This window comes from Eleutherodactylus coqui, chromosome 6, assembly GCF_035609145.1.
Source record: "Eleutherodactylus coqui strain aEleCoq1 chromosome 6, aEleCoq1.hap1, whole genome shotgun sequence".
NCBI lineage: Eukaryota > Metazoa > Chordata > Amphibia > Anura > Eleutherodactylidae > Eleutherodactylus > Eleutherodactylus coqui.
In genome coordinates, this window is record NC_089842.1 from 227,871,177 (window position 1) to 227,891,945 (window position 20,769).

The following is a 20,769-nucleotide window of genomic DNA, read 5'->3' on the forward strand; positions in this document are numbered from 1 at the left end:
GATCCGGCGATTTCCAACAAATATTTATAAGCAACATTTTAGATATTTTTTTAGTCCTTTTATTATATTTTTGGGGAACAACATAAAAAAAAAACAAAAAAAAACACACAAATGATGAAAGCTCCTGAACGTGGTCAGTGTCCAAACAATTCAGCAATTGGCGCAATATTTCTCTGCAGATCACAGAAAATTACTTGTGAAAAAGGGGGAAAAAAATGAGAAATGAACACGAAAGAAGGGCTCGAAATGGGGACTGGCATAGCGTGTGCGAGTGCTGCCCCCGGTGTCTACAGCTCATCTCTGCTGCCAGCGGGGGGGTCAGTCCAGCTCCGATTAATTGCTTACCACCAAGTCTTTCCAGTGGCTGGTTGGCAGCAAAACCCTACCAGCCAAGTTTATCCAGTGGTCGGTTGGCAGGCCACTTCTACTAACCAGTGTTTCCAATAGGTGGTTGGCAGCACACACTTCTCAACCAATTTCTCCAATCCTTGGCTGGCAGCAGAACCCTTCCAGCTAAGTTTTTCAAATGCTTGGTTGGCAGTCCACCCCTATTAGCCAAGTCTTTCCAATGGGTAGCTGGCAGCACAATCCGCTCAACCGGTTTCTTCGATGATTGGCTGACAGCAGAACCCTACCAGCTAAGTTTTTCCAATGGTTGGTTGGCAGCACACCACTACCAGTCAAGTCTTTCCAATGGTTGGTTGGTAGTGTACTCCTACCAATCTGGTCTCAGGCAATGAAGAATTGAATTGGGCAGTTAGAAGTCCCCTCAAATGTCGTAGGCTTGTATTTATTAGGTGGGGGGGGGGGGGGGGGTAAGGAGGAAGTGAATTACCATTTAATAGGCTGTAAAGTAGAACAGGTAGAGTCGGAGGCCGTGTTTGGTCCTGGATCCGGTGTCTCTGTGTCATCACGTTGCACTCCTTCCCAGCAGTGGGATGAGGACTTTTGATCCCGATCATGGACGCTGCTTGAATTGAAACAGAAAATATATCAAAAGTTTCTTCCAGTGTGGATCCGTAATGAAAGTATCATGGGCGCTCCCACCCAACCAGTGATATCAAGTCCTCCACCCAGAAGGGTCTCTAGTAAGTCACCGAGCCGCTATCTTGTGGGCCTGTGAACAGTATATCTGACTTGGAGTTGATAAAGTAAGTAGCTCCGAAAGACAGGAGGAGGACGACAATGCCCACGACCAGCGTTATCACCTGCGGGTGAAGAGAAGGACAAGGAGATCAGTACAATGGCATGGTTGTAATAAAGGGGAAGGAAAAGGAGGGGGGGGGGGGGGGTCACCCATCATCCATGGATAGAACAACTCATTGATTTCCCTGGGCACCAAGCTGGACTACCCCTTTAACCCCTTCCTGCGTTTTTCCCATCATGCTTTCCTCCTCACCTTCAAGAACTCATAACTTGATCGGTGACATATCTACATGACGGCTTGCTTTTGGGTGGGACGAGTTGTTTTTTTTTCCCAAATAATACCAATTTAACCCTTTCCAATCCAATGTCGGGCCTGCCCCGACATCATAATTTCCCTCCACAGCTCCGATGTCGGGGCAGGCCCGACACTGCAGTGCATCTGCACCCGATCATCAGACACATCGGGTGCAGATACACTCCTGCACTGGTCCTCATTGAGGACCCCCCGAGAAGGCAGAAAGGGTTTTTAACCCTTTCTGCCTTCCCCTTTACACATTACATAGCGCTCAATTAGCGCTATGTAATGCACGGAGATTCCGGCTGGCGATCATGTGACCGCCGGTGTCACCTGACCCCCAGCGGTCACATGAATGCCGAGCCGGGAGCCTGCACCGTGGGGAGGCCTGCTTACCTGTCCGGTGTCTTCCGCATTCTCCCTCCCGGCTCGGCGATCATGTGACCGCTGGGTGCCACCTGACCCCAGAGGTCACATGATCGCCGAGGCAGAAGGGAGAATGCGGAAGACGCCGGACAGGTAAGCAGCCTCTCCTGAACTCTTTCAGTTCAGGAGGGTGCAGGGAAATGTATTTTTTTCTCATCTATTCTCACCTGCTCCAATTTATTTGGAGCTGGGGAGAATGGATGAGAAAAAAATAATTGGATTGGAAAGGGTTAAAGAGGTTTAAAATGAGAAACTGATTTCTCACCCATCACAGTGCCTGCCTCATGGCATCTGGAAGATTCTGCAGGGGGTCATCCGCTGCTCATTGTGCACGTGACTGATCAGCCACACACACCCCAGCGATACCAATTTTTAAATTTTTTTTTTTTTTTTACTGCTAGGAAAAGTTTTTTCATTTTTCAAATTTTTTTTTAAAATTAACACAAAAATAAAAATCTTTATTTTGCTTTTTTTTCGTCTCCATAGAAGACTTGACTTCGTAATCATTTGATCACTTATACAGAACACTGCAGTATTATAGTATTGCATTATACTGTATTTTGACAGGCAAACTATTAAGACATGCCATAGGCAGAAATAATAAGCAGCACTGGGGGCCTGCCCTGACACCCGGACAGCACCTCGCAAATTTTATCATGGGGGGGGGTGCTGTTCGGAACATTTAAATACCACTGTGAGAATCGACAGCGTCATTTAAATGGTTAAGAGCTGCGATCTGCACACCCACCCTGTTGACTCCCTTAGCCCACTCCATACGACACCCAACATGTGCCAAACATATATGACACATGTAGGGAAGGGGTGTAAAGGACTTGCATGAACATCTCGGTGACATCATCAGAAGTTGCCGACACCCACCTCTAGCTCGTGACTTGGCACAAGGAATATGCGAGCTCGGATTTCCTTCCAGCGGCTTTCTGTCCAGGTGGAATACTCTGTAGAACCCCAATCGTTCAACTCAAAAGCTGGCGACTCTGCTAGGTGGCTCCGGAGGGTGGTCCGTACGCAGTATGGGGTCCGAGTGGTTGAATTATCATCCAGTGGACCCTGCGCCCACAAGTATTCATAGAACTGAGAAGGAAACAAATACAAAATAAGGTGGAGAAACGGTTACATTTACAGAATCCTTACAAGTTCTTCATGGCAACAGTCAGCAAGTTGGTCATTGTACACAACCCAACAGATGAGCTAGGCTGCTAAGATCTAGAGGGCAGTTAGACTGCACACTGCCTGATGTAAAGGCCAAGCTGGCCAGAAATAAGTAGGAAATGCTGGGAGATTTCAGCTCCAAAGCCCGCAGCAGAGCTGCATTCACAATTCTGCAGGCTTCAGAGCTGAAATCTAAAATATCTGCACTTGCCTCCCTCTTAGGATCTGCAGCCTTATCCGGGCTCTGGCATTCCTCTTTGGTGTAATTCACGACCTGTCCGGTGAGGTTGGCCAGAATGGAGATGAGGAAGCTGGTTGGTGGGTTGGGAGACTGCTTGGTCCCAATCGCTGTGGCGGTCACGTAATACTGCGGAGGTCGGTCTTCTACAAGTACAGGAACACAATGGAGCATTAGTACTAGACATGAAAAGAGGAAGTCCACTCAATAAAGCGAGCGCAGGCCACATCGTGGACTCCATGCACTCTGTCCTATAAGGCATAATCGTAGTTCATGGTACTCAAAAAGACCCGACAAGTTCACTTGAACCCGTTAAAGGGGATGTCCGAGTTAAGGGAAACCCGTCACAGGGCCCGCCCATGCAGTAAAATAAGAAATCAGCAGTTATTCACCTCTCTCCGCTCCGGTCTCCGCTGTCTGTTTACAGGCTGAAGTGACGTCCCGTAAACCTGCTATAGCAGCCAATGACAGCGGTCAGCCATGATCACCCAGCGCTGTCATTGGCTGCTGCAGCTTGTTTGTAGACAGGCTCAGCATGCAGGGTGACGTCACAGGGAGACCGGAGCTGCCGGTGGAGGATGAACGGGGTAACAAAGCCTATTACCCCCCCATGTACTACTACTAATATAACCTGCAGATAGGCCCATCAGTAGTTTGCAACTGGACAACCCCTTTAAGAGACTACAACTCTCAGCATGCCCATGCTAGGAGTTGTGCTTTAACAACAGCTCCCTAGACCTTTACTGAAGAACTGTCTAATACCAGCCTTACCCAGTTGTCCTTTCCAGTCAGACCTAATGATGGACTGAAACCAGCTGTTGTTGGACATCACCAGGAAGCCGTACAACATCCGAGTGACCTGCAGGGGGACGCAAAACGGCGAGTCTTATAAAAAGGGTTAAAAAAAAAACTTATCTTCTCCATTCACATCCAAAGATACCCATACAATACAATTCTGCTGGTTGCCCTTGGTAACAGACAGCTCTTTAGCTCCACCCCACTGTCAGACATGTGACTTAAAGGGGTTGTCCATTAGTTTCAGGACAACCCTGCTTCAATAGGATCCCCTGCATTAAAATAATAGGCTGAACTACACATACTCCTCCGTAGCCACCGGGATCCAGGGGGCGGCAGCCCCACTGTGGTCCTGGTGATTGATGCGACAGATGATGTTACAGAAAATTAGGCGACCGCTACAGACAACGAGAGACTACAACGTCATCACTCCTTCTCCTGGCGGCACTCACATCCTGAGCACCATGATACCAGATCAGGAACGTGATGCTGCAGCCTCTCATTGGCTGTCGGAGTCACCTGATTTCCTGTGACATCATCTCTTACAACAATCATCGGGATCACAGCGGGGCTGCAGTGCTTGATCCCGGAGGCCAAGGAGGTGCAAATAAATTTCACTATTACTATAATACAGGGGGCAATATTGAAACAGGGTGGTTTGGTAAACAGACATTCCCTTTATGTCTGGGGCCTCAAGTGGCACAGAGCGTTATGGCAGCACAATCTGAAGGTTGCAGGTTCAATCCTAGCATGGTTCAGGTAGTCGGCTCAAGGTTGACTCAGCCTTCCATCCTTCCGAGGTCGGTAAAATGAGTACCAGCTTGCTGGGGTGTTATAAGTTACCTGAAAGCGCTGCGTAATAAGTTTGCACTATACAGATAACAAGTCCCTTTCCTCCCACTTTAAGTCACATGTCTGACAAAGGGGTGGAGCTAAATCTATTACTGACAGCAGCCAGCAAATCTGTGCAGTTTTAGACCTGAACGGGATTTAAAAGGTCCTTCGATATTTCTGACGCTACAAAGTGAAGCAATCATGGAGATTATGAGCGGAGCTCCTTACCGAATTGACGTCTGCTTTGACTTCGGTGGCATCCTTACCGCCCGCCAGCTGGTAAAGGGTTTTTGCGAGTAGAGTGGCGACTTCCGAGAGCGACTGGTGAAGGTAAAAGGGGGTTAAGAGATATTAAGGCCTCATGTCCACAGGCAAATTCGGATTTTAAATCCGCAGCGTTTTTCCCGCACGCGGATCCGCGCATCATAGGGATGCATTAGACACCCGCAGGTAGTTAAATACCTGCGGATGTCATTTTTCCCTGCAAGCGCAGGTCCCACGTGCAAGAAAAAATCCGGACCATGCTCCATTCAGGGGCGGGTCTCCCGCGGGGACTGCTCCCGCAGGCTTCTATTGAAGCCTATGGAAGCCGTCCGGATCCGCAGGCCGGAAACTTCTTACTTCGGCGCGGCGGATGTGCCCGGCGCATGCGCGCGGCACGCAGCCGGCGTGCCGAGCACATCCTCCGGGCCGAAGAAAGAAGATCCGGCCACGAAGGAAGGAAGACGCGCACGGATCGCAGCAGGTGAGTCTATTCTTATTTTCAGCCCTCATGTCCGCGGGGCAGGAGGGACCCGCTGCAGATTCTCCATGGAGAATCCGTAGCGGGCCTGATTTTCCCCGTGGACATGAGGCCTAACTATTTAGCTTCTATTAAGGTAGCCCTGCAGATCATACGCCCAACCATACCGGAAGACTATCAGTGCCGTTTTGGAATAGCGGGAGGAGAGCCATCCGAACGCAGGAGATTTAGCCGCCTCCCCAATATTATATCTCCATGACAAATTAAGTGGGAGGAGGAACTGCCAACAGAGGTCCGCCCCTTTTATGTAAAACACCCTTCTGTTTCTAAAATGAGCCCCCTAACAAGAACATAAGGAAACTGTTCACCGTGCAATCCCATAGCACAGGATCTCCAAAGGGCTAACAAACCTGAAATCAGAACGTTGTGTTCAGCATCAGACACAACGGCCCGACGCCGGCTGAGAGAGAAGTCCATAATAACTGAGGGAACTGATGGCAGAATACTGGAGGGGAAGAAAGGATGCCTGAGTGCATATGGGGGTAGGGGGAGATGGATGCCTGGGAGGGGAGAGAGACGGCGCCCGGGTGCCCGGGAGGGGAGAGAGACGGCGCCCGGGTGCCCGGGAGGGGAGAGAGACGGCGCCCGGGTGCCCGGGAGGGGAGAGAGACGGCGCCCGGACGCAGGGAGGGGAGAGAGACGGCGCCCGGACGCATGGAGGGGAGAGAGACGGCGCCCGGACGCATGGAGGGGAGAGAGACGGCGCCCGGACGCATGGAGGGGAGAGAGACGGCGCCCGGACGCATGGAGGGGAGAGAGACGGCGCCCGGACGCATGGAGGGGAGAGAGACGGCGCCCGGACGCATGGAGGGGAGAGAGACGGCGCCCGGACGCATGGAGGGGAGAGAGACGGCGCCCGGACGCATGGAGGGGAGAGAGACGGCGCCCGGACGCATGGAGGGGAGAGAGACGGCGCCCGGACGCATGGAGGGGAGAGAGACGGCGCCCGGACGCATGGAGGGGAGAGAGACGGCGCCCGGACGCATGGAGGGGAGAGAGACGGCGCCCGGACGCATGGAGGGGAGAGAGACGGCGCCCGGACGCATGGAGGGGAGAGAGACGGCGCCCGGACGCATGGAGGGGAGAGAGACGGCGCCCGGACGCATGGAGGGGAGAGAGACGGCGCCCGGACGCATGGAGGGGAGAGAGACGGCGCCCGGACGCATGGAGGGGAGAGAGACGGCGCCCGGACGCATGGAGGGGAGAGAGACGGCGCCCGGACGCATGGAGGGGAGAGAGACGGCGCCCGGACGCATGGAGGGGAGAGAGACGGCGCCCGGACGCATGGAGGGGAGAGAGACGGCGCCCGGACGCATGGAGGGGAGAGAGACGGCGCCCGGACGCATGGAGGGGAGAGAGACGGCGCCCGGACGCATGGAGGGGAGAGAGACGGCGCCCGGACGCATGGAGGGGAGAGAAACGGCGCCCGGACGCATGGAGGGGAGAGAAACGGCGCCCGGACGCATGGAGGGGAGAGAAACGGCGCCCGGACGCATGGAGGGGAGAGAAACGGCGCCCGGACGCATGGAGGGGAGAGAAACGGCGCCCGGACGCATGGAGGGGAGAGAAACGGCGCCCGGACGCATGGAGGGGAGAGAAACGGCGCCCGGACGCATGGAGGGGAGAGAAACGGCGCCCGGACGCATGGAGGGGAGAGAAACGGCGCCCGGACGCATGGAGGGGAGAGAAACGGCGTCCGGACGCATGGAGGGGAGAGAAACGGCGTCCGGACGCATGGAGGGGAGAGAAACGGCGTCCGGACGCATGGAGGGGAGAGAAACGGCGTCCGGACGCATGGAGGGGAGAGAAACGGCGTCCGGACGCATGGAGGGGAGAGAATGGCGTCAGCAGGTAGACTGCCGGGGGACAAGCGAGTAGTGGTGAATATCACCTGCTTTGGCATTGTACACCATGGGGGACGCCTTAGGCTACCCTTTCATAACTCAGACAAGCCCTTTAATGGCGGGGTCTGACGTCTGGGGCTTAGATGAGGTTTGCAGTCTGTTGTGTGAATGGCAGATGACAACTAGTCCTCCCCCGATGCAGCGACGTGTAAGTATTGCGCATTACTTATTTATACCCCCCTTTTATGCAGGGGTTCACCAACGCTAAAATGTCTGGCAGCCCGCCATAATACAACGAGCTGGAAGACCTCTTTACTGCGGTCATATGGTGTATAGGAGGAGCGCACTGAGCGTGCTCCTCCCGTAATCTGTACACAGTCACCTGTGCGGCCTCTGTGACGTGGATCAGAGCCTCTTCCTTGGAGAGTCCGCTGGGATAGTCCATGCCGATGCTGGCGGCCGTGTCGTACATGCCGTTGTAGTACCTGCGGGTAGAGAGAGAAGCCGGTAAAGTGAGGACGTCGCAGCACTTATAAGGCTTCTTGCTGCCACCTGCTGGATGAACACAGGATATCACGCTCGGGCCGTTCACCCTGGATGCTCAGCAGGCATTAGTATAGTCCAGTCTGCAAAACCTCCATGAAGACCGAGAAACCTTTGCTGGCTTGGTTAAAGGTATATTGTCACCACATATGCCCCCCTGTTGTCACCACTAGGGGGCGATCTGCATGTGGCACTTACTGAAAGAGAACCGATCACCACTCCTGACATACTGACGCCTGCATTTGCCATAAAATGTTTTAAAAAATGGTTTTTTTTCTGTTCCTCTATTACTCCTCCTGGAAATATATGAATAAACTGACAACTGTGAACAGGGCGTCTCCATGTACGCACTACTGCCATCCAATCAGATTGTGTGGTGACTAGAGGAAAGGTAATGCCCAGTTGTCAATTTAGTCCTACATTTCCAAGATGAATAACAGAGGAGCGACAACAAAGATACTGCAGATGTGCTACTTTTATTTAGTAAATGCAAGAATTTACCACAACAGATGTGTCAGAAGCGCCGTAACTACAGCAGTTTACAGAACGCCCCCTAGTGGTGGCAAGCAGAAGGACGTCATCAGATTGGTGTATAGCCAGTAAAAATGGAAGCAATGGCGACCAGTCGGAACTGCAGGAGGGACGATGAGGTTGGCGGTAGTCTTACTTGTTACGGTACGCCGCTCGGTGGTCAGTCAGCACCACGCCTGGGATATTTCGGGCCCTCAGGAACCGCTGGAAGGAGGCCGGAGGGAGGGCCTGGGACTGGTCGGGCTCCTGGAGGGTGACATTGGTGTCCTTGCTGGAGTTCTTCAGAAGCTCTAGAAGCTGCTTCACCTAGTGGGCAGAAGACGTAGAGGATGCTATTCCCCTACCCCATCACTAGAGGGAGCCAAATGCACCAGAGCAAAAGCTACCAGGTGTCACCTGAGCACCTACCTCAGCATTCACAGACTCGTTACTCCGAGAGATGGGATCGGTGTGGACCCACAGAGAGGAGTTGTCTCTCAGCGCCACCTGGTGGACAAAAACAGCATAGGAAAACATCGTTAACTGCAACATCTGATGTGAAGGAGCAGCGTTGCAGTGTAAAGCATCGTGGATGACTTCGGTGATACGCATAGATTACCTGACTGAGCTCCACGAAGGAGTGAATGTTGTTCAGCGGGACGGGAAATCTTCCCTTCTCCATGTCGTAAACCATCCGGGAGCTGCCGATGTAGTCGAAGACTTCCTGCACGACACGCACAAGACCACATCAATGCCTCGCGCCAAATATCAAGGGAGACATGGATCGTCTATTACATCAGCCAATCAGAAGAGCGGATAGCGAATCTCACCCCTTGGAAGAAGGCGAACATGATGTTCCTGGGTAACGCCTGGGAGTCGTTCGCCTTGTGAATGGCCTCCGCCGCCGCCAGCTGGGTGACCAGACTGGACACGGTGCTCTCCGCCGCCGGCGCCAAGTTCCAGAAGAACGATCGGCCATCCAGCTGGAAAGCAATCAGAGAGGTCAGCGCCCGCAGGACACGCATGTCACATGACAGAGGAGGGGGAGGAGTGTCTGAAGTGAACATCCCCTCTAACCCCCCCGGCCGAGCCACAGTGGTTCTGTAGGTGATGGTGTGGAGCATGGCATGGCACAGGGATGGCACGGGCTCAGGATCTGTGCCATCCGCAGCCGGGGGCATCAGCTGTTGTACAGAGGCAGCCCCTCCCCACCCAACCCCACCACAAGACCATCTGTACCCCAATATGGTACAAACTAATAATATTAACGTATCCCACAATATAAGTGCCCTCCCCCCCCAATATAAGCCCCCCCTCCCCCCAACAGCGAGGCCGGGGACAAACAACGGTCAGCGCACGCAGAGGGCGACACTACGGAAAACAAAAAGAATTCTAAATTCCGAGTGAAAACTGACACGGGGGCTGCCACGTAACCCGCTACCCCTTCCTCTGGCATAACGCCACCCCCTCGAGGATCTCACTTACCCGAGCGGCCGACACAACCACCTTCTCCTCCGGCGCCAGGAAGCCCGAGTTGTTGATGGGTCTCACAGTGCTCCATACATTGTAATCCGCCAGAGAATCGCACACAGCTTCTAAAGGAGAGTGCTGACGTCACTACACAGGCGACGGCCGGGGGCGGAGCATACAACGTATATAGTGTACAGAGGCGGAGCATACAGCGCTAGATTATACTAATGGGGCGGAGCATATACCGTATATAGTGTACAGAGGCGGAGCATACAGCGCTAGATTATACTAATGGGGCGGAGCATATACCGTATATAGTGTACAGAGGCGGAGCATACAGCGCTAGATTATACTAATGGGGCGGAGCATACACCGCATATAGTGTACAGAGGCGGAGCATACAGCGCTAGATTATACTAATGGGGCGGAGCATACAACGTATATACTGTACAGAGGCGGAGCATACAGCACTAGATTATACTAATGGGGCGGAGCATATACCGTATATACTGTACAGAGGCAGAGCATACAGCGCTAGATTATACTAATGGGACGGAGCATACAGTGCTGTATACCATATATACTGTACAGAGGCGGAGCATACAGCGCTAGATTATACTAATGGGGCGGAGCATACACCCTATATACTGTACAGAGGCGGAGCATACAGCGCTAGATTATACTAATGGGGCGGAGCATACACCGTATATACTGTACAGAGGCGGAGCATACAGCTCTAGATTATACTAATGGGGCGGAGCATATACCGTATATACTGTACAGAGGCGGAGCATACAGCGCTAGATTATACTAATGGGGCGGAGCATATACCGTATATACTGTACAGAGGCGGGGCATACAGCGTTAGATTATACTAATGGGGCAGAGCATACAGTACAGTATACCGTATATACTGTACAGGGGCGGGGCATACAGCGCTAGATTATACTAATGGGGTGGAGCATACAGTGCTGTACACCGTATATACTGTACAGAGGCGGGGCATACAGCGCTAGATTATACTAATGGGGCGGAGCATACAGTGCTGTATACCATATATACTGTACAGAGGCGGGGCATACAGCGCTAGATTATACTAATGGGGCGGAGCATACAGTGCTGTATACCATATATACTGTACAGAGGCGGGGCATACAGCGCTAGATTATACTAATGGGGCGGAGCATACAGTGCTGTATACCATATATACTGTACAGAGGCGGGGCATACAGCGCTAGATTATACTAATGGGGCAGAGCATACAGCACAGTATACCGTATATACTGTACAGAGGCGGGGCATACAGCGCTAGATTATACTAATGGGGCGGAGCATACAGTGCTGTATACCATATATACTGTACAGAGGCGGGGCATACAGCGCTAGATTATACTAATGGGGCGGAGCATACAGCACAGTATACCGTATATACTGTACAGAGGCGGGGCATACAGCATTAGATTATACTAATAGGGCGGAGCATACAGCACAGTATACCGTATATACTGTACAGAGGTGGGGCATACAGCATTAGATTATACTAATAGGGCGGAGCATACAGTGCTGTAGACGGTGTCTATTGAAAGCACACGCCATACTACATACACACTACTGTACAGGGGGGAATCATGCAGTACTGCACACAGCATACACTGTACACGGAAGGGGCAGGCCGTACTATATACACTACTGTACAGGTGAGAAGCATACAGTACTTACACAGCATTCACCGAAGGGGCAGGCCGTACTATATACACTACTGTACAGGTGAGAAGTATACAGTACTGCACACAGCATACACTGTACACGGAAGGGGCAGGCCGTACTATATACACTACTGTACAGCGGAGAAGCATACAGTATTGTACACAGCATTCACGGAAGGGGCAGGCCGTACTATATAGAGTAAGCTGGTGTGGAGAATACAGTACTATATATACTGTACTTGGGGATAAGCTCACATAACAACTAGAGATGGATCAGCGGATGACTGTGGCTGAGGTCCCTGTTCGGTCCAGCAGGGGGAGTATTTCCTACACCTATCCCCCGGCTCTCTTACTATTATAAAAGGTGTTTCCAAGTAGCGGAAATGCTGCAGAATTTCTGTTGGGGAGAATCTGCAGCATTAACGCTACATGTAAACATGCGCTAGGGAGGAGAACGCCCTAAATGTGCCCCCTACCCCACTGCATAATAAGGAGCACATCAGATAGTAACGAACCCCGGAGCACTCACCAGGGTTAATGCTGAAGGACATCTGGATGGAATTGCGCCTCATGCAGGTGACCGTGCTGGTAACAGCGTGCATGGGGGAGATGAGCTGCATGGCACACAGCGGGTAGTTGGGCGCAGAGTCGTTACCAGCAATGTTGTGCTCTCTGTAACACTGGAGAGAGGGAGAGAAGAGTCAGGGAGGAGGAGTGCGGAGCGGGAGAACCGGCAGAGGAGCCGCACCGACCTGCTTAATGACCTCCGTCTCATTCTCATCTTTTAGGAGGAAGACTGGGAAGTGGAAATCTTCATAGGACATCCCACTGCCCAGAGGGTTCCAGAGCGTCCCGTTACAGTGCGAGTACTGGGGGCCGTGGTCACTGGTGTATAGTCCTGTACATAGGGGGCAGGATTATAGTAGTTATATTCTTGTACATAGGGGGCAGTATTATAGTAGTTATATTCTTGTACATAGGGGGCAGTATTATAGTAGTTATATTCTTGTAAATAAGGTGCAGTATTATAGTAGTTATATTCTTGTACATAGGGGACAGTATTATAGTAGTTATATTCTTGTACATCGGAGGCAGTATTATAGTAGTTATATTCTTGTACATAGGGGCAGTATTATAGTAGTTATATTCTTGTACATAGGGGGCAGTATTATAGTAGTTATATTCTTGTACATAGGGGGCAGTATTATAGTAGTTATATTCTTGTACATAGGGGGCAGTATTATAGTAGTTATATTCTTGTACATAGGGGGCAGTATTATAGTAGTTATATTCTTGTACATAAGGTGCAGTATTATAGTAGTTATATTCTTGTACATAGGAGGGCAGTATTATAGTAGTTATATTCTTGTACATAGCGGACAGTATTATAGTAGTTATATTCTTGTACATAGGGGGCAGTATTATAGTAGTTATATTCTTGTACATAGGGGGCAGTATTATAGTAGTTATATTCTTGTACATAGGGGGCAGTATTATAGTAGTTATATTCTTGTACATAAGAGGCAGTATTATAGCAGTTATATTCTTGTACATAGGGGGCAATATTATAGTAGTTATAGTCTTGTACATAGGGGGCAGTATTATAGCAGTTATATTCTTGTACATAGGGGCAGTATTATAGTAGTTATATTCTTGTACATAGAAGGCAGTATTATAGTAGTTATATTCTTGTACATAGGGAGCAGTATTATAGTAGTTATATTCTTGTACATAGGGGACAGTATTATAGCAGTTATATTCTTGTACATAGGGGGCAGTATTATAGCAGTTATATTCTTGTACATAGGGGGCAGTATTATAGCAGTTATATTCTTGTACATAGGAGGCAGTATTATAGTAGTTATATTCTTGTACATAGGAGGCAGTATTATAGTAGTTCTATTCTTGTACATAGGGGGCAGTATTATAGTAGTTATATTCTTGTGCATAGGAGGCAGTATTATAGTAGTTATATTCTTGTACATAGGAGGCAGTATTATAGTAGTTATATTCTTGTACATAGGAGGCAGTATTATAGTAGTTATATTCTTGTACATAGGAGGCAGTATTATAGTAGTTCTATTCTTGTACATAGGGGGCAGTATAATAGTTATATTCTTGTACATAGGGGCAGTATTATAGTAGTTATATTCTTGTACATAGGGGGCAGTATTATAGTAGTTATATTCTTGTACATAGGGAGCAGTATTATAGTAGATATATTCTTGTACATAGGGGGCAGTATTATAGTAGTTATATTCTTGTACATAGGGGGCAGTATTATAGTAGTTATATTCTTGTACATAGGAGGCAGTATTATAGTAGTTATATTCTTGTACATAGAAGCAGTGTTATAGTAGTTATATTCTTGTACATAGGAGGCAGTATTATAGTAGTTATATTCCTGTACATAGAGGGCAGTATTATAGTAGTTATATTCTTGTACATAGGGGGCAGTATTATAGTAGTTATATTCTTGTATATTGGGGCAGTATTATAGTAGTTATATTCTTGTACATAGGGGGCAGTATTATAGTAGTTATATTCTTGTACATGGGGGTAGTATTATAGTAGTTATATTCTTGTAAATAGGGGGCAGTATTATAGTAGTTATATTCTTGTACATAGGGGGCAGTATTATAGTAGTTATATTCTTGTAAATAGGGGGCAGTATTATAGTAGTTATATTCTTGTACATAGGGGGCAGTATTATAGTAGTTATATTCTTGTACATAGAAGCAGTGTTATAGTAGTTATATTCTTGTACATAGAGGCAGTATTATAGTAGTTATATTCTTGTACATAGGGGACAGTATTATAGTGGTTATATACTTGTACATAGGGGGCAGTATTATGGTAGTTATATTCTTGTACATAGGAGGCAGTATTATAGTAGTTATATACTTGTACATAGGAGGCAGTATTATAGTAGTTATATTCTTGTACATAGGGGGGCAGTATTATAGTAGTTATATTCTTGTACATAGGGGGGCAGTATTATAGTAGTTATATTCTTGTACATAGGAGCAGTATTATAGTAGTTATATTCTTGTGCATAGGAGGCAGTATTATAGTAGTTATATTCTTGTACATAGGAGGCAGTATTATAGTAGTTATATTCTTGTACATAGGGGTCAGTATTATAGGAGTTATATTCTTGTACATAGGAGGCAGTATTATAGTAGTTATATTCTTGTACATAGGAGGCAGTATTATAGTAGTTCTATTCTTGTACATAGGGGGCAGTATAATAGTTATATTCTTGTACATAGGGGCAGTATTATAGTAGTTATATTCTTGTACATAGGGGGCAGTATTATAGTAGTTATATTCTTGTACATAGGGAGCAGTATTATAGTAGATATATTCTTGTACATAGGGGGCAGTATTATAGTAGTTATATTCTTGTACATAGGAGGCAGTATTATAGTAGTTATATTCTTGTACATAGAAGCAGTGTTATAGTAGTTATATTCTTGTACATAGGAGGCAGTATTATAGTAGTTATATTCCTGTACATAGAGGGCAGTATTATAGTAGTTATATTCTTGTACATAGGGGGCAGTATTATAGTAGTTATATTCTTGTACATTGGGGCAGTATTATAGTAGTTATATTCTTGTACATAGGGGGCAGTATTATAGTAGTTATATTCTTGTACATGGGGGTAGTATTATAGTAGTTATATTCTTGTACATAGAAGCAGTGTTATAGTAGTTATATTCTTGTACATAGAGGCAGTATTATAGTAGTTATATTCTTGTACATAGGGGCAGTATTATAGTAGTTATATTCTTGTACATAGGGGGGGGTATTATAGTAGTTATATTCTTGTACATAGCGGGCAGCATTATAGTAGTTTTATTCTTGTACATAGGGGACAGTATTATAGTAGTTATATTCTTGTACATAGGGGACAGTATTATAGTAGTTATATTCTTGTACATAGGGGGCAGTATTATAGTAGTTATATTCTTGTACATAGGGGTAGTATTATAGTAGTTATATTCTTGTACATAGAAGCAGTGTTATAGTAGTTATATTCTTGTACATAGGGGGCAGTATTATAGTAGTTATATTCTTGTACATAGGGGACAGTATTATAGTGGTTATATACTTGTACATAGGGGGCAGTATTATGGTAGTTATATTCTTGTACATAGGAGGCAGTATTATAGTAGTTATATACTTGTACATAGGGGGCAGTATTATAGTAGTTATATTCTTGTACATAGGGGGCAGTATTATGGTAGTTATATTCTTGTACATAGAAGCAGTGTTATAGTAGTTATATTCTTGTACATAGGGGGCAGTATTATAGTAGTTATATTCTTGTACATAGGGGGCAGTATTATAGTAGTTATAATCCTGTACATAGGAGCAGTATTATAGTAGTTATATTCTTGTACATAGGGGACAGTATTATAGTGGTTATATTCTTGTACATAGGGGGCAGTATTATGGTAGTTATATTCTTGTACATAGGAGGCAGTATTATAGTAGTTATATTCTTGTACATAGGGGGCAGTATTACAGTAGTTATATTCTTGTACATAGGGGGCAGTATTATAGTAGTTATATTCTTGTACATAGGGGGCAGTATTACAGTAGTTATATTATTGTACACAGGGGCAGTATTATAGTAGTTATATTCTTGTACATAGGGGGCAGTATTATAGTAGTTATATTCTTGTACACAGGGGACAGTATTATAGTAGTTATATTCTTGTACACAGGGGACAGTATTATAGTAGTTATATTCTTGTACATAGAGGGCAGTATTATAGTAGTTATAGTCTTGTACATAGGGGGCAGTACTATAGTAGTTATATTCTTGTACATAGGGGGCAGTATTATAGTAGTTATATTCTTGTACATAGAGGCAGTATTATAGTAGTTATATTCTTGTACATAGGGGGCAGTATTATAGTAGTTATATTCTTGTACATAGGGGGCAGTACTATAGTAGTTATATTCTTGTACATAGGGGGCAGTATTATAGTAGTTATATTCTTGTACATAGGGGGCAGTCTTATAGTAGTTATATTCTTGTACATAGGGGCAGTATTATTGTAGTTATATTCTTGTGCATAGGGGACAGTATTATAGTAGTTATATTCTTGTACATAAGGGCAGTATTATAGTAGTTCTATTCTTGTACATAGGGGGCAGTATTATAGTAGTTATATTCTTGTACATAGAGGCAGTATTATAGTAGTTATATTCTTGTACATAGGGGGCAGTATTATAGTAGTTATATTCTTGTACATAGCGGGCAGCATTATAGTAGTTATATTCTTGTACATAGGGGACAGTATTATAGTAGTTATATTCTTGTACATAGGGGACAGTATTATAGTAGTTATATTCTTGTACATAGGGGGCAGTATTATAGTAGTTATATTCTTGTACATAGGGGACAGTATTATAGTAGTTATATTCTTGTACATAGGGGACAGTATTATAGTAGTTATATTCTTGTACATAGGGGACAGTATTATAGTAGTCATATTCTTGTATATAGGGGGTAAAGCAGATATATTATTACTGGTGAAGTATTATACAGTAGCAAACTTACCAAAGCCATCATTAGGACATGGAAGATCCAAAGATGAGCCTTCAGGTGGGGCTGGTTTGGTGTACATTACAGCTATTCCAGATACTCTAGAGCTCTCCTTAAATTTTAGCAGAGTGTCCCTGTTAGAGAGGAAGTGATCATCATTGTATGGTAAAGCTATTACTACTTCATTGCATATTTTTCTTTTCAGACTCTCAAAAACTTTATTAGTTTTGTCTTACTTTGTAAACAAGTTGCCATCTAGTAGCACCATGTATGGAGGGGTTGGACCGGTTTCCAGCACCCAAGGTAAGTCTTCTTCCTTCTCCACCACATGAATCACGCCTGTGTCACCATTTCTAGAGGCTGGAGAATACCAGTGAAACAATGAAAAGTGATTGTGTGGCTGACCCCATGCCGCAGAACATATTTTGAAATCTCACTCTATTGTTAGTAGCATTTGCCTTTATTATCAGGGCACCTTTTTCTGAGTGAAATTTTAAAAAAATGTCAGTGTTTACTGTTGTTCTTGAATTGTATTCACAGACCAGGAAGTACTTGCTGAACCGAGCTGAATGCCCCCACCCAAAAAGGTGGCATGGTGAAGAGTATGAAAACATACCTAGCAAATGGATGCATGGAGCAACAATCAGTGATGCATTTGTGGTGTCATACAGCTTTCTGCAGACTCTGAATTACAAATGGGTTCACTTAGTGACAATGTGGCTACTCAGGGTCTGGTGGAAAGCTGGAACTCTCACAGTGATCACTGCAGTAAGTATTAATACCCCCCGGGTGCTTTAGTAATGACTCACATTGGCAGCCTATTTGATGGGTGGCGTTGAGGAGCCGGACACAGGGGGCTGTGCTGTTCAACGAGATGTAAATTTTCCTCTCCACGGAGCTTCCCCGACACAGAGCTGAGGAACAGACAGGGGAGTGAAAGGGACATTGGGTTATAGTACTGCAGCAAGTGTAACAAGAGCACATGATATCAGGCACTTGGAAATTAGTCCCCCAGAGGGGCTCACAACAGAGTGGAGTGTTACTCCTCTTCTCTCACACTGTAGACAGATGGGCTAGTGCGACCACAGGTAGACGCAGCGGCGCGCTGACGCTGGGGCAATCAGGGGTAGACGCAGCGGCGCGGGGGCGATCGCGGGTAGACGCAGCGACGCCGGCGCCGATCGCGGGTAGACGCAGCGACGCCGGCGCCGATCGCGGGTAGACGCAGCGGCGCCATCGCGGGTAGACGCAGCGGCGCCATCGCGGGTAGACGCAGCGGCGCCATCGCGGGTAGACGCAGCGGCGCCATCGCGGGTAGACGCAGCGGCGCCATCGCGGGTAGACGCAGCGGCGCCATCGCGGGTAGACGCAGCGGCGCCATCGCGGGTAGACGCAGCGGCGCCATCGCGGGTAGACGCAGCGGCGCCATCGCGGGTAGAAAAAAAAAAAAACCCGTTTCGGCGCGGGACAACCCCTTTAAACGGCCTAACAAATTGACGACTTTTTTTGGCATAGAATTACACATACAGATAATGGCTTGATTCAGCTTTATTTCCCTCATTAGCTAAAGTAAACTAGTAGAAGTAGAACTGGTTTCCTGCTCGGCTGGGCGTGTGTTTATGCGAGGGATTATCTGGCCGGCAGGATTCCATTGTCGTCCAGCCGCTCAAAAGACTGAACGATTTCCATTCAAACTGACCAAATTTTGAACGGCCTGATGACTATTTTTATGTCGGCTAAAAACCAGCGGTGAACGACAAGTGAAGTAATGGTGCGCGACTGCCCGCGCTTAATGTAACGATTATCGATCAATTTCGGACATTTGAATGAATTTTAAGCAATAATCTCTGCGTGTAAAATCCCCTTAAAGGGGTTGTCCCGCGGCAGCAAGTGGGTCTATACACTTCTGTATGGCCATATTAATGCACTTTGTAATGTACATTGTGCATTAATTATGAGCCATACAGAAGTTATTCACTTACCTGTTCCGTTGCTGGCGTCCTCGTCTCCATGGTGCCGTCTAATTTCAGCGTCTAATCGCCCGATTAGACGCGCTTGCGCAGTCCAGTCTTCTGTCTTCTGAATGGGGCCGCTTGTGCCGGAGAGCGGCTCCTCGTAGCTCCGCCCCGTCACGTGCCGATTCCAGCCAATCAGGAGGCTGGAATCGGCAATGGACCGCACAGAAGACCTGCGGTCCACCGAGGGAGAAGATCCCGGCGGCCATCTTCACCAGGTAAGTAAGAAGTCACCGGAGCGCGGGGATTCAGGTAAGCACTATCCGGTTTTCTTTTTTAACCCCTGCATCGGGTTTGTCTCGCGCCGAACGGGGGGGCTATTGAAAAAAAAAAAAAAACCCGTTTCGGCGCGGGACAACCCCTTTAAGACAATTAAATTACTCAAAAAGCGTCACCCCACAGACCCTTGTAAACAAAGAGCACCAAGACACACCGGTCTAATGCTAATAATGCCTAAAAATCATCTTTCCACACATGGGTGCAGCCAATAAGCTGCATCTCGGGGTGGATCACTACGCAGCGGACATGTTTTTCCAGCATAACCCACAGATAATCAGAGGAGATTTGGGGAATTTGTAGAAGTCGCCCCCTTCATCTCTCTGCTCCGTTCCTGCTGTGCAGTGCATTACTATGCTGATAGAGGGCGCTGCCATTAGGTAATCCCTCTGCCATGAGGGGGGTACTTGTCTGTACAATGTTGGGTAGGTGGTCACGTCCACCTGATGCCAGGACCCAAGTACCCAGTAGGACATTGCCCATCACACTGCCCAATCGGCTTGTCTTCTTTCCACCCTGGTGACATCTCCTGCCCGGGTAAGTGATGCCCCTGGCAGTACAGAGAGCGCTAGACCGGGCTGGCGACCTCCTTCCCTTGCTCCAGTTCATGTGCCCACTGTGGGCGCTCTCAGCGGCGGGCAGGGGTCTCGTGGGCACAGTGAGTGGTCTGCAGGCTGTGATGTCCTGTGTGATCGGACAGCCTTGCTTTTGTGTGGGATCGACGCAGACCGGCACCTTCACCCCCCACCATGGGCGAGCCTGGGGCGCCCATCACCCTGCCACCTTGGATCACCTTCGACCACACATGGGGCCACCCCACAAGGCCGGACGCTCTGACCCCGTCATCTGCACATCACAGTTTGTCGCTTGTTAGTCTCTCAGATCCTTAGACTTCTCCATTCTTCCAACATCAACTTCAGGAAGTGACTGACTGCCTGATATACCCCTCTGTGATAGGATAACCATGTTATTCCAAGCTCCCCCTACACAGGTCACGTCTCACCTGCCAGCAGGATCAGGCCCATCCCCAGCCGCCTCCATCCCAGCCCGGATTCCCCTTTCTCTCCGGCAGCCGCCATATTCATCTATTAGGACCTACTTCCGCTCTGTACTTCCTAACCGGAAGTCTACAGGAG

General features: G+C 47.8%; 1 protein-coding gene across 2 annotated transcripts; it reads right to left on the reverse strand.

Moving 5' to 3' along the window:
- Nucleotides 1-800: 800 nt before the first annotated feature.
- On the reverse strand, nucleotides 801-20,761 carry NCSTN (nicastrin). Of its 2 annotated transcripts, none has more exons than XM_066609026.1 (17): nucleotides 20,637-20,761; nucleotides 18,152-18,256; nucleotides 17,579-17,702; nucleotides 17,358-17,476; nucleotides 12,532-12,677; nucleotides 12,309-12,459; nucleotides 10,089-10,195; nucleotides 9,434-9,586; nucleotides 9,223-9,327; nucleotides 9,033-9,110; nucleotides 8,761-8,930; nucleotides 7,933-8,035; nucleotides 5,133-5,225; nucleotides 4,047-4,134; nucleotides 3,249-3,421; nucleotides 2,747-2,959; nucleotides 801-1,208 (listed from the first exon to the last, which is right to left on the reverse strand). In XM_066609026.1, exons 1-17 carry the CDS (start codon nucleotides 20,716-20,718, stop codon nucleotides 1,086-1,088), a joined length of 2,133 nt encoding a protein of 710 aa, XP_066465123.1. In that variant the 5' UTR covers nucleotides 20,719-20,761; the 3' UTR covers nucleotides 801-1,085. The 2 variants fall into 2 exon arrangements, with proteins under 2 accessions (XP_066465123.1, XP_066465121.1); XM_066609024.1 differs by having other exon boundaries at nucleotides 10,089-10,198.
- Nucleotides 20,762-20,769: the final 8 nt, after the last annotated feature.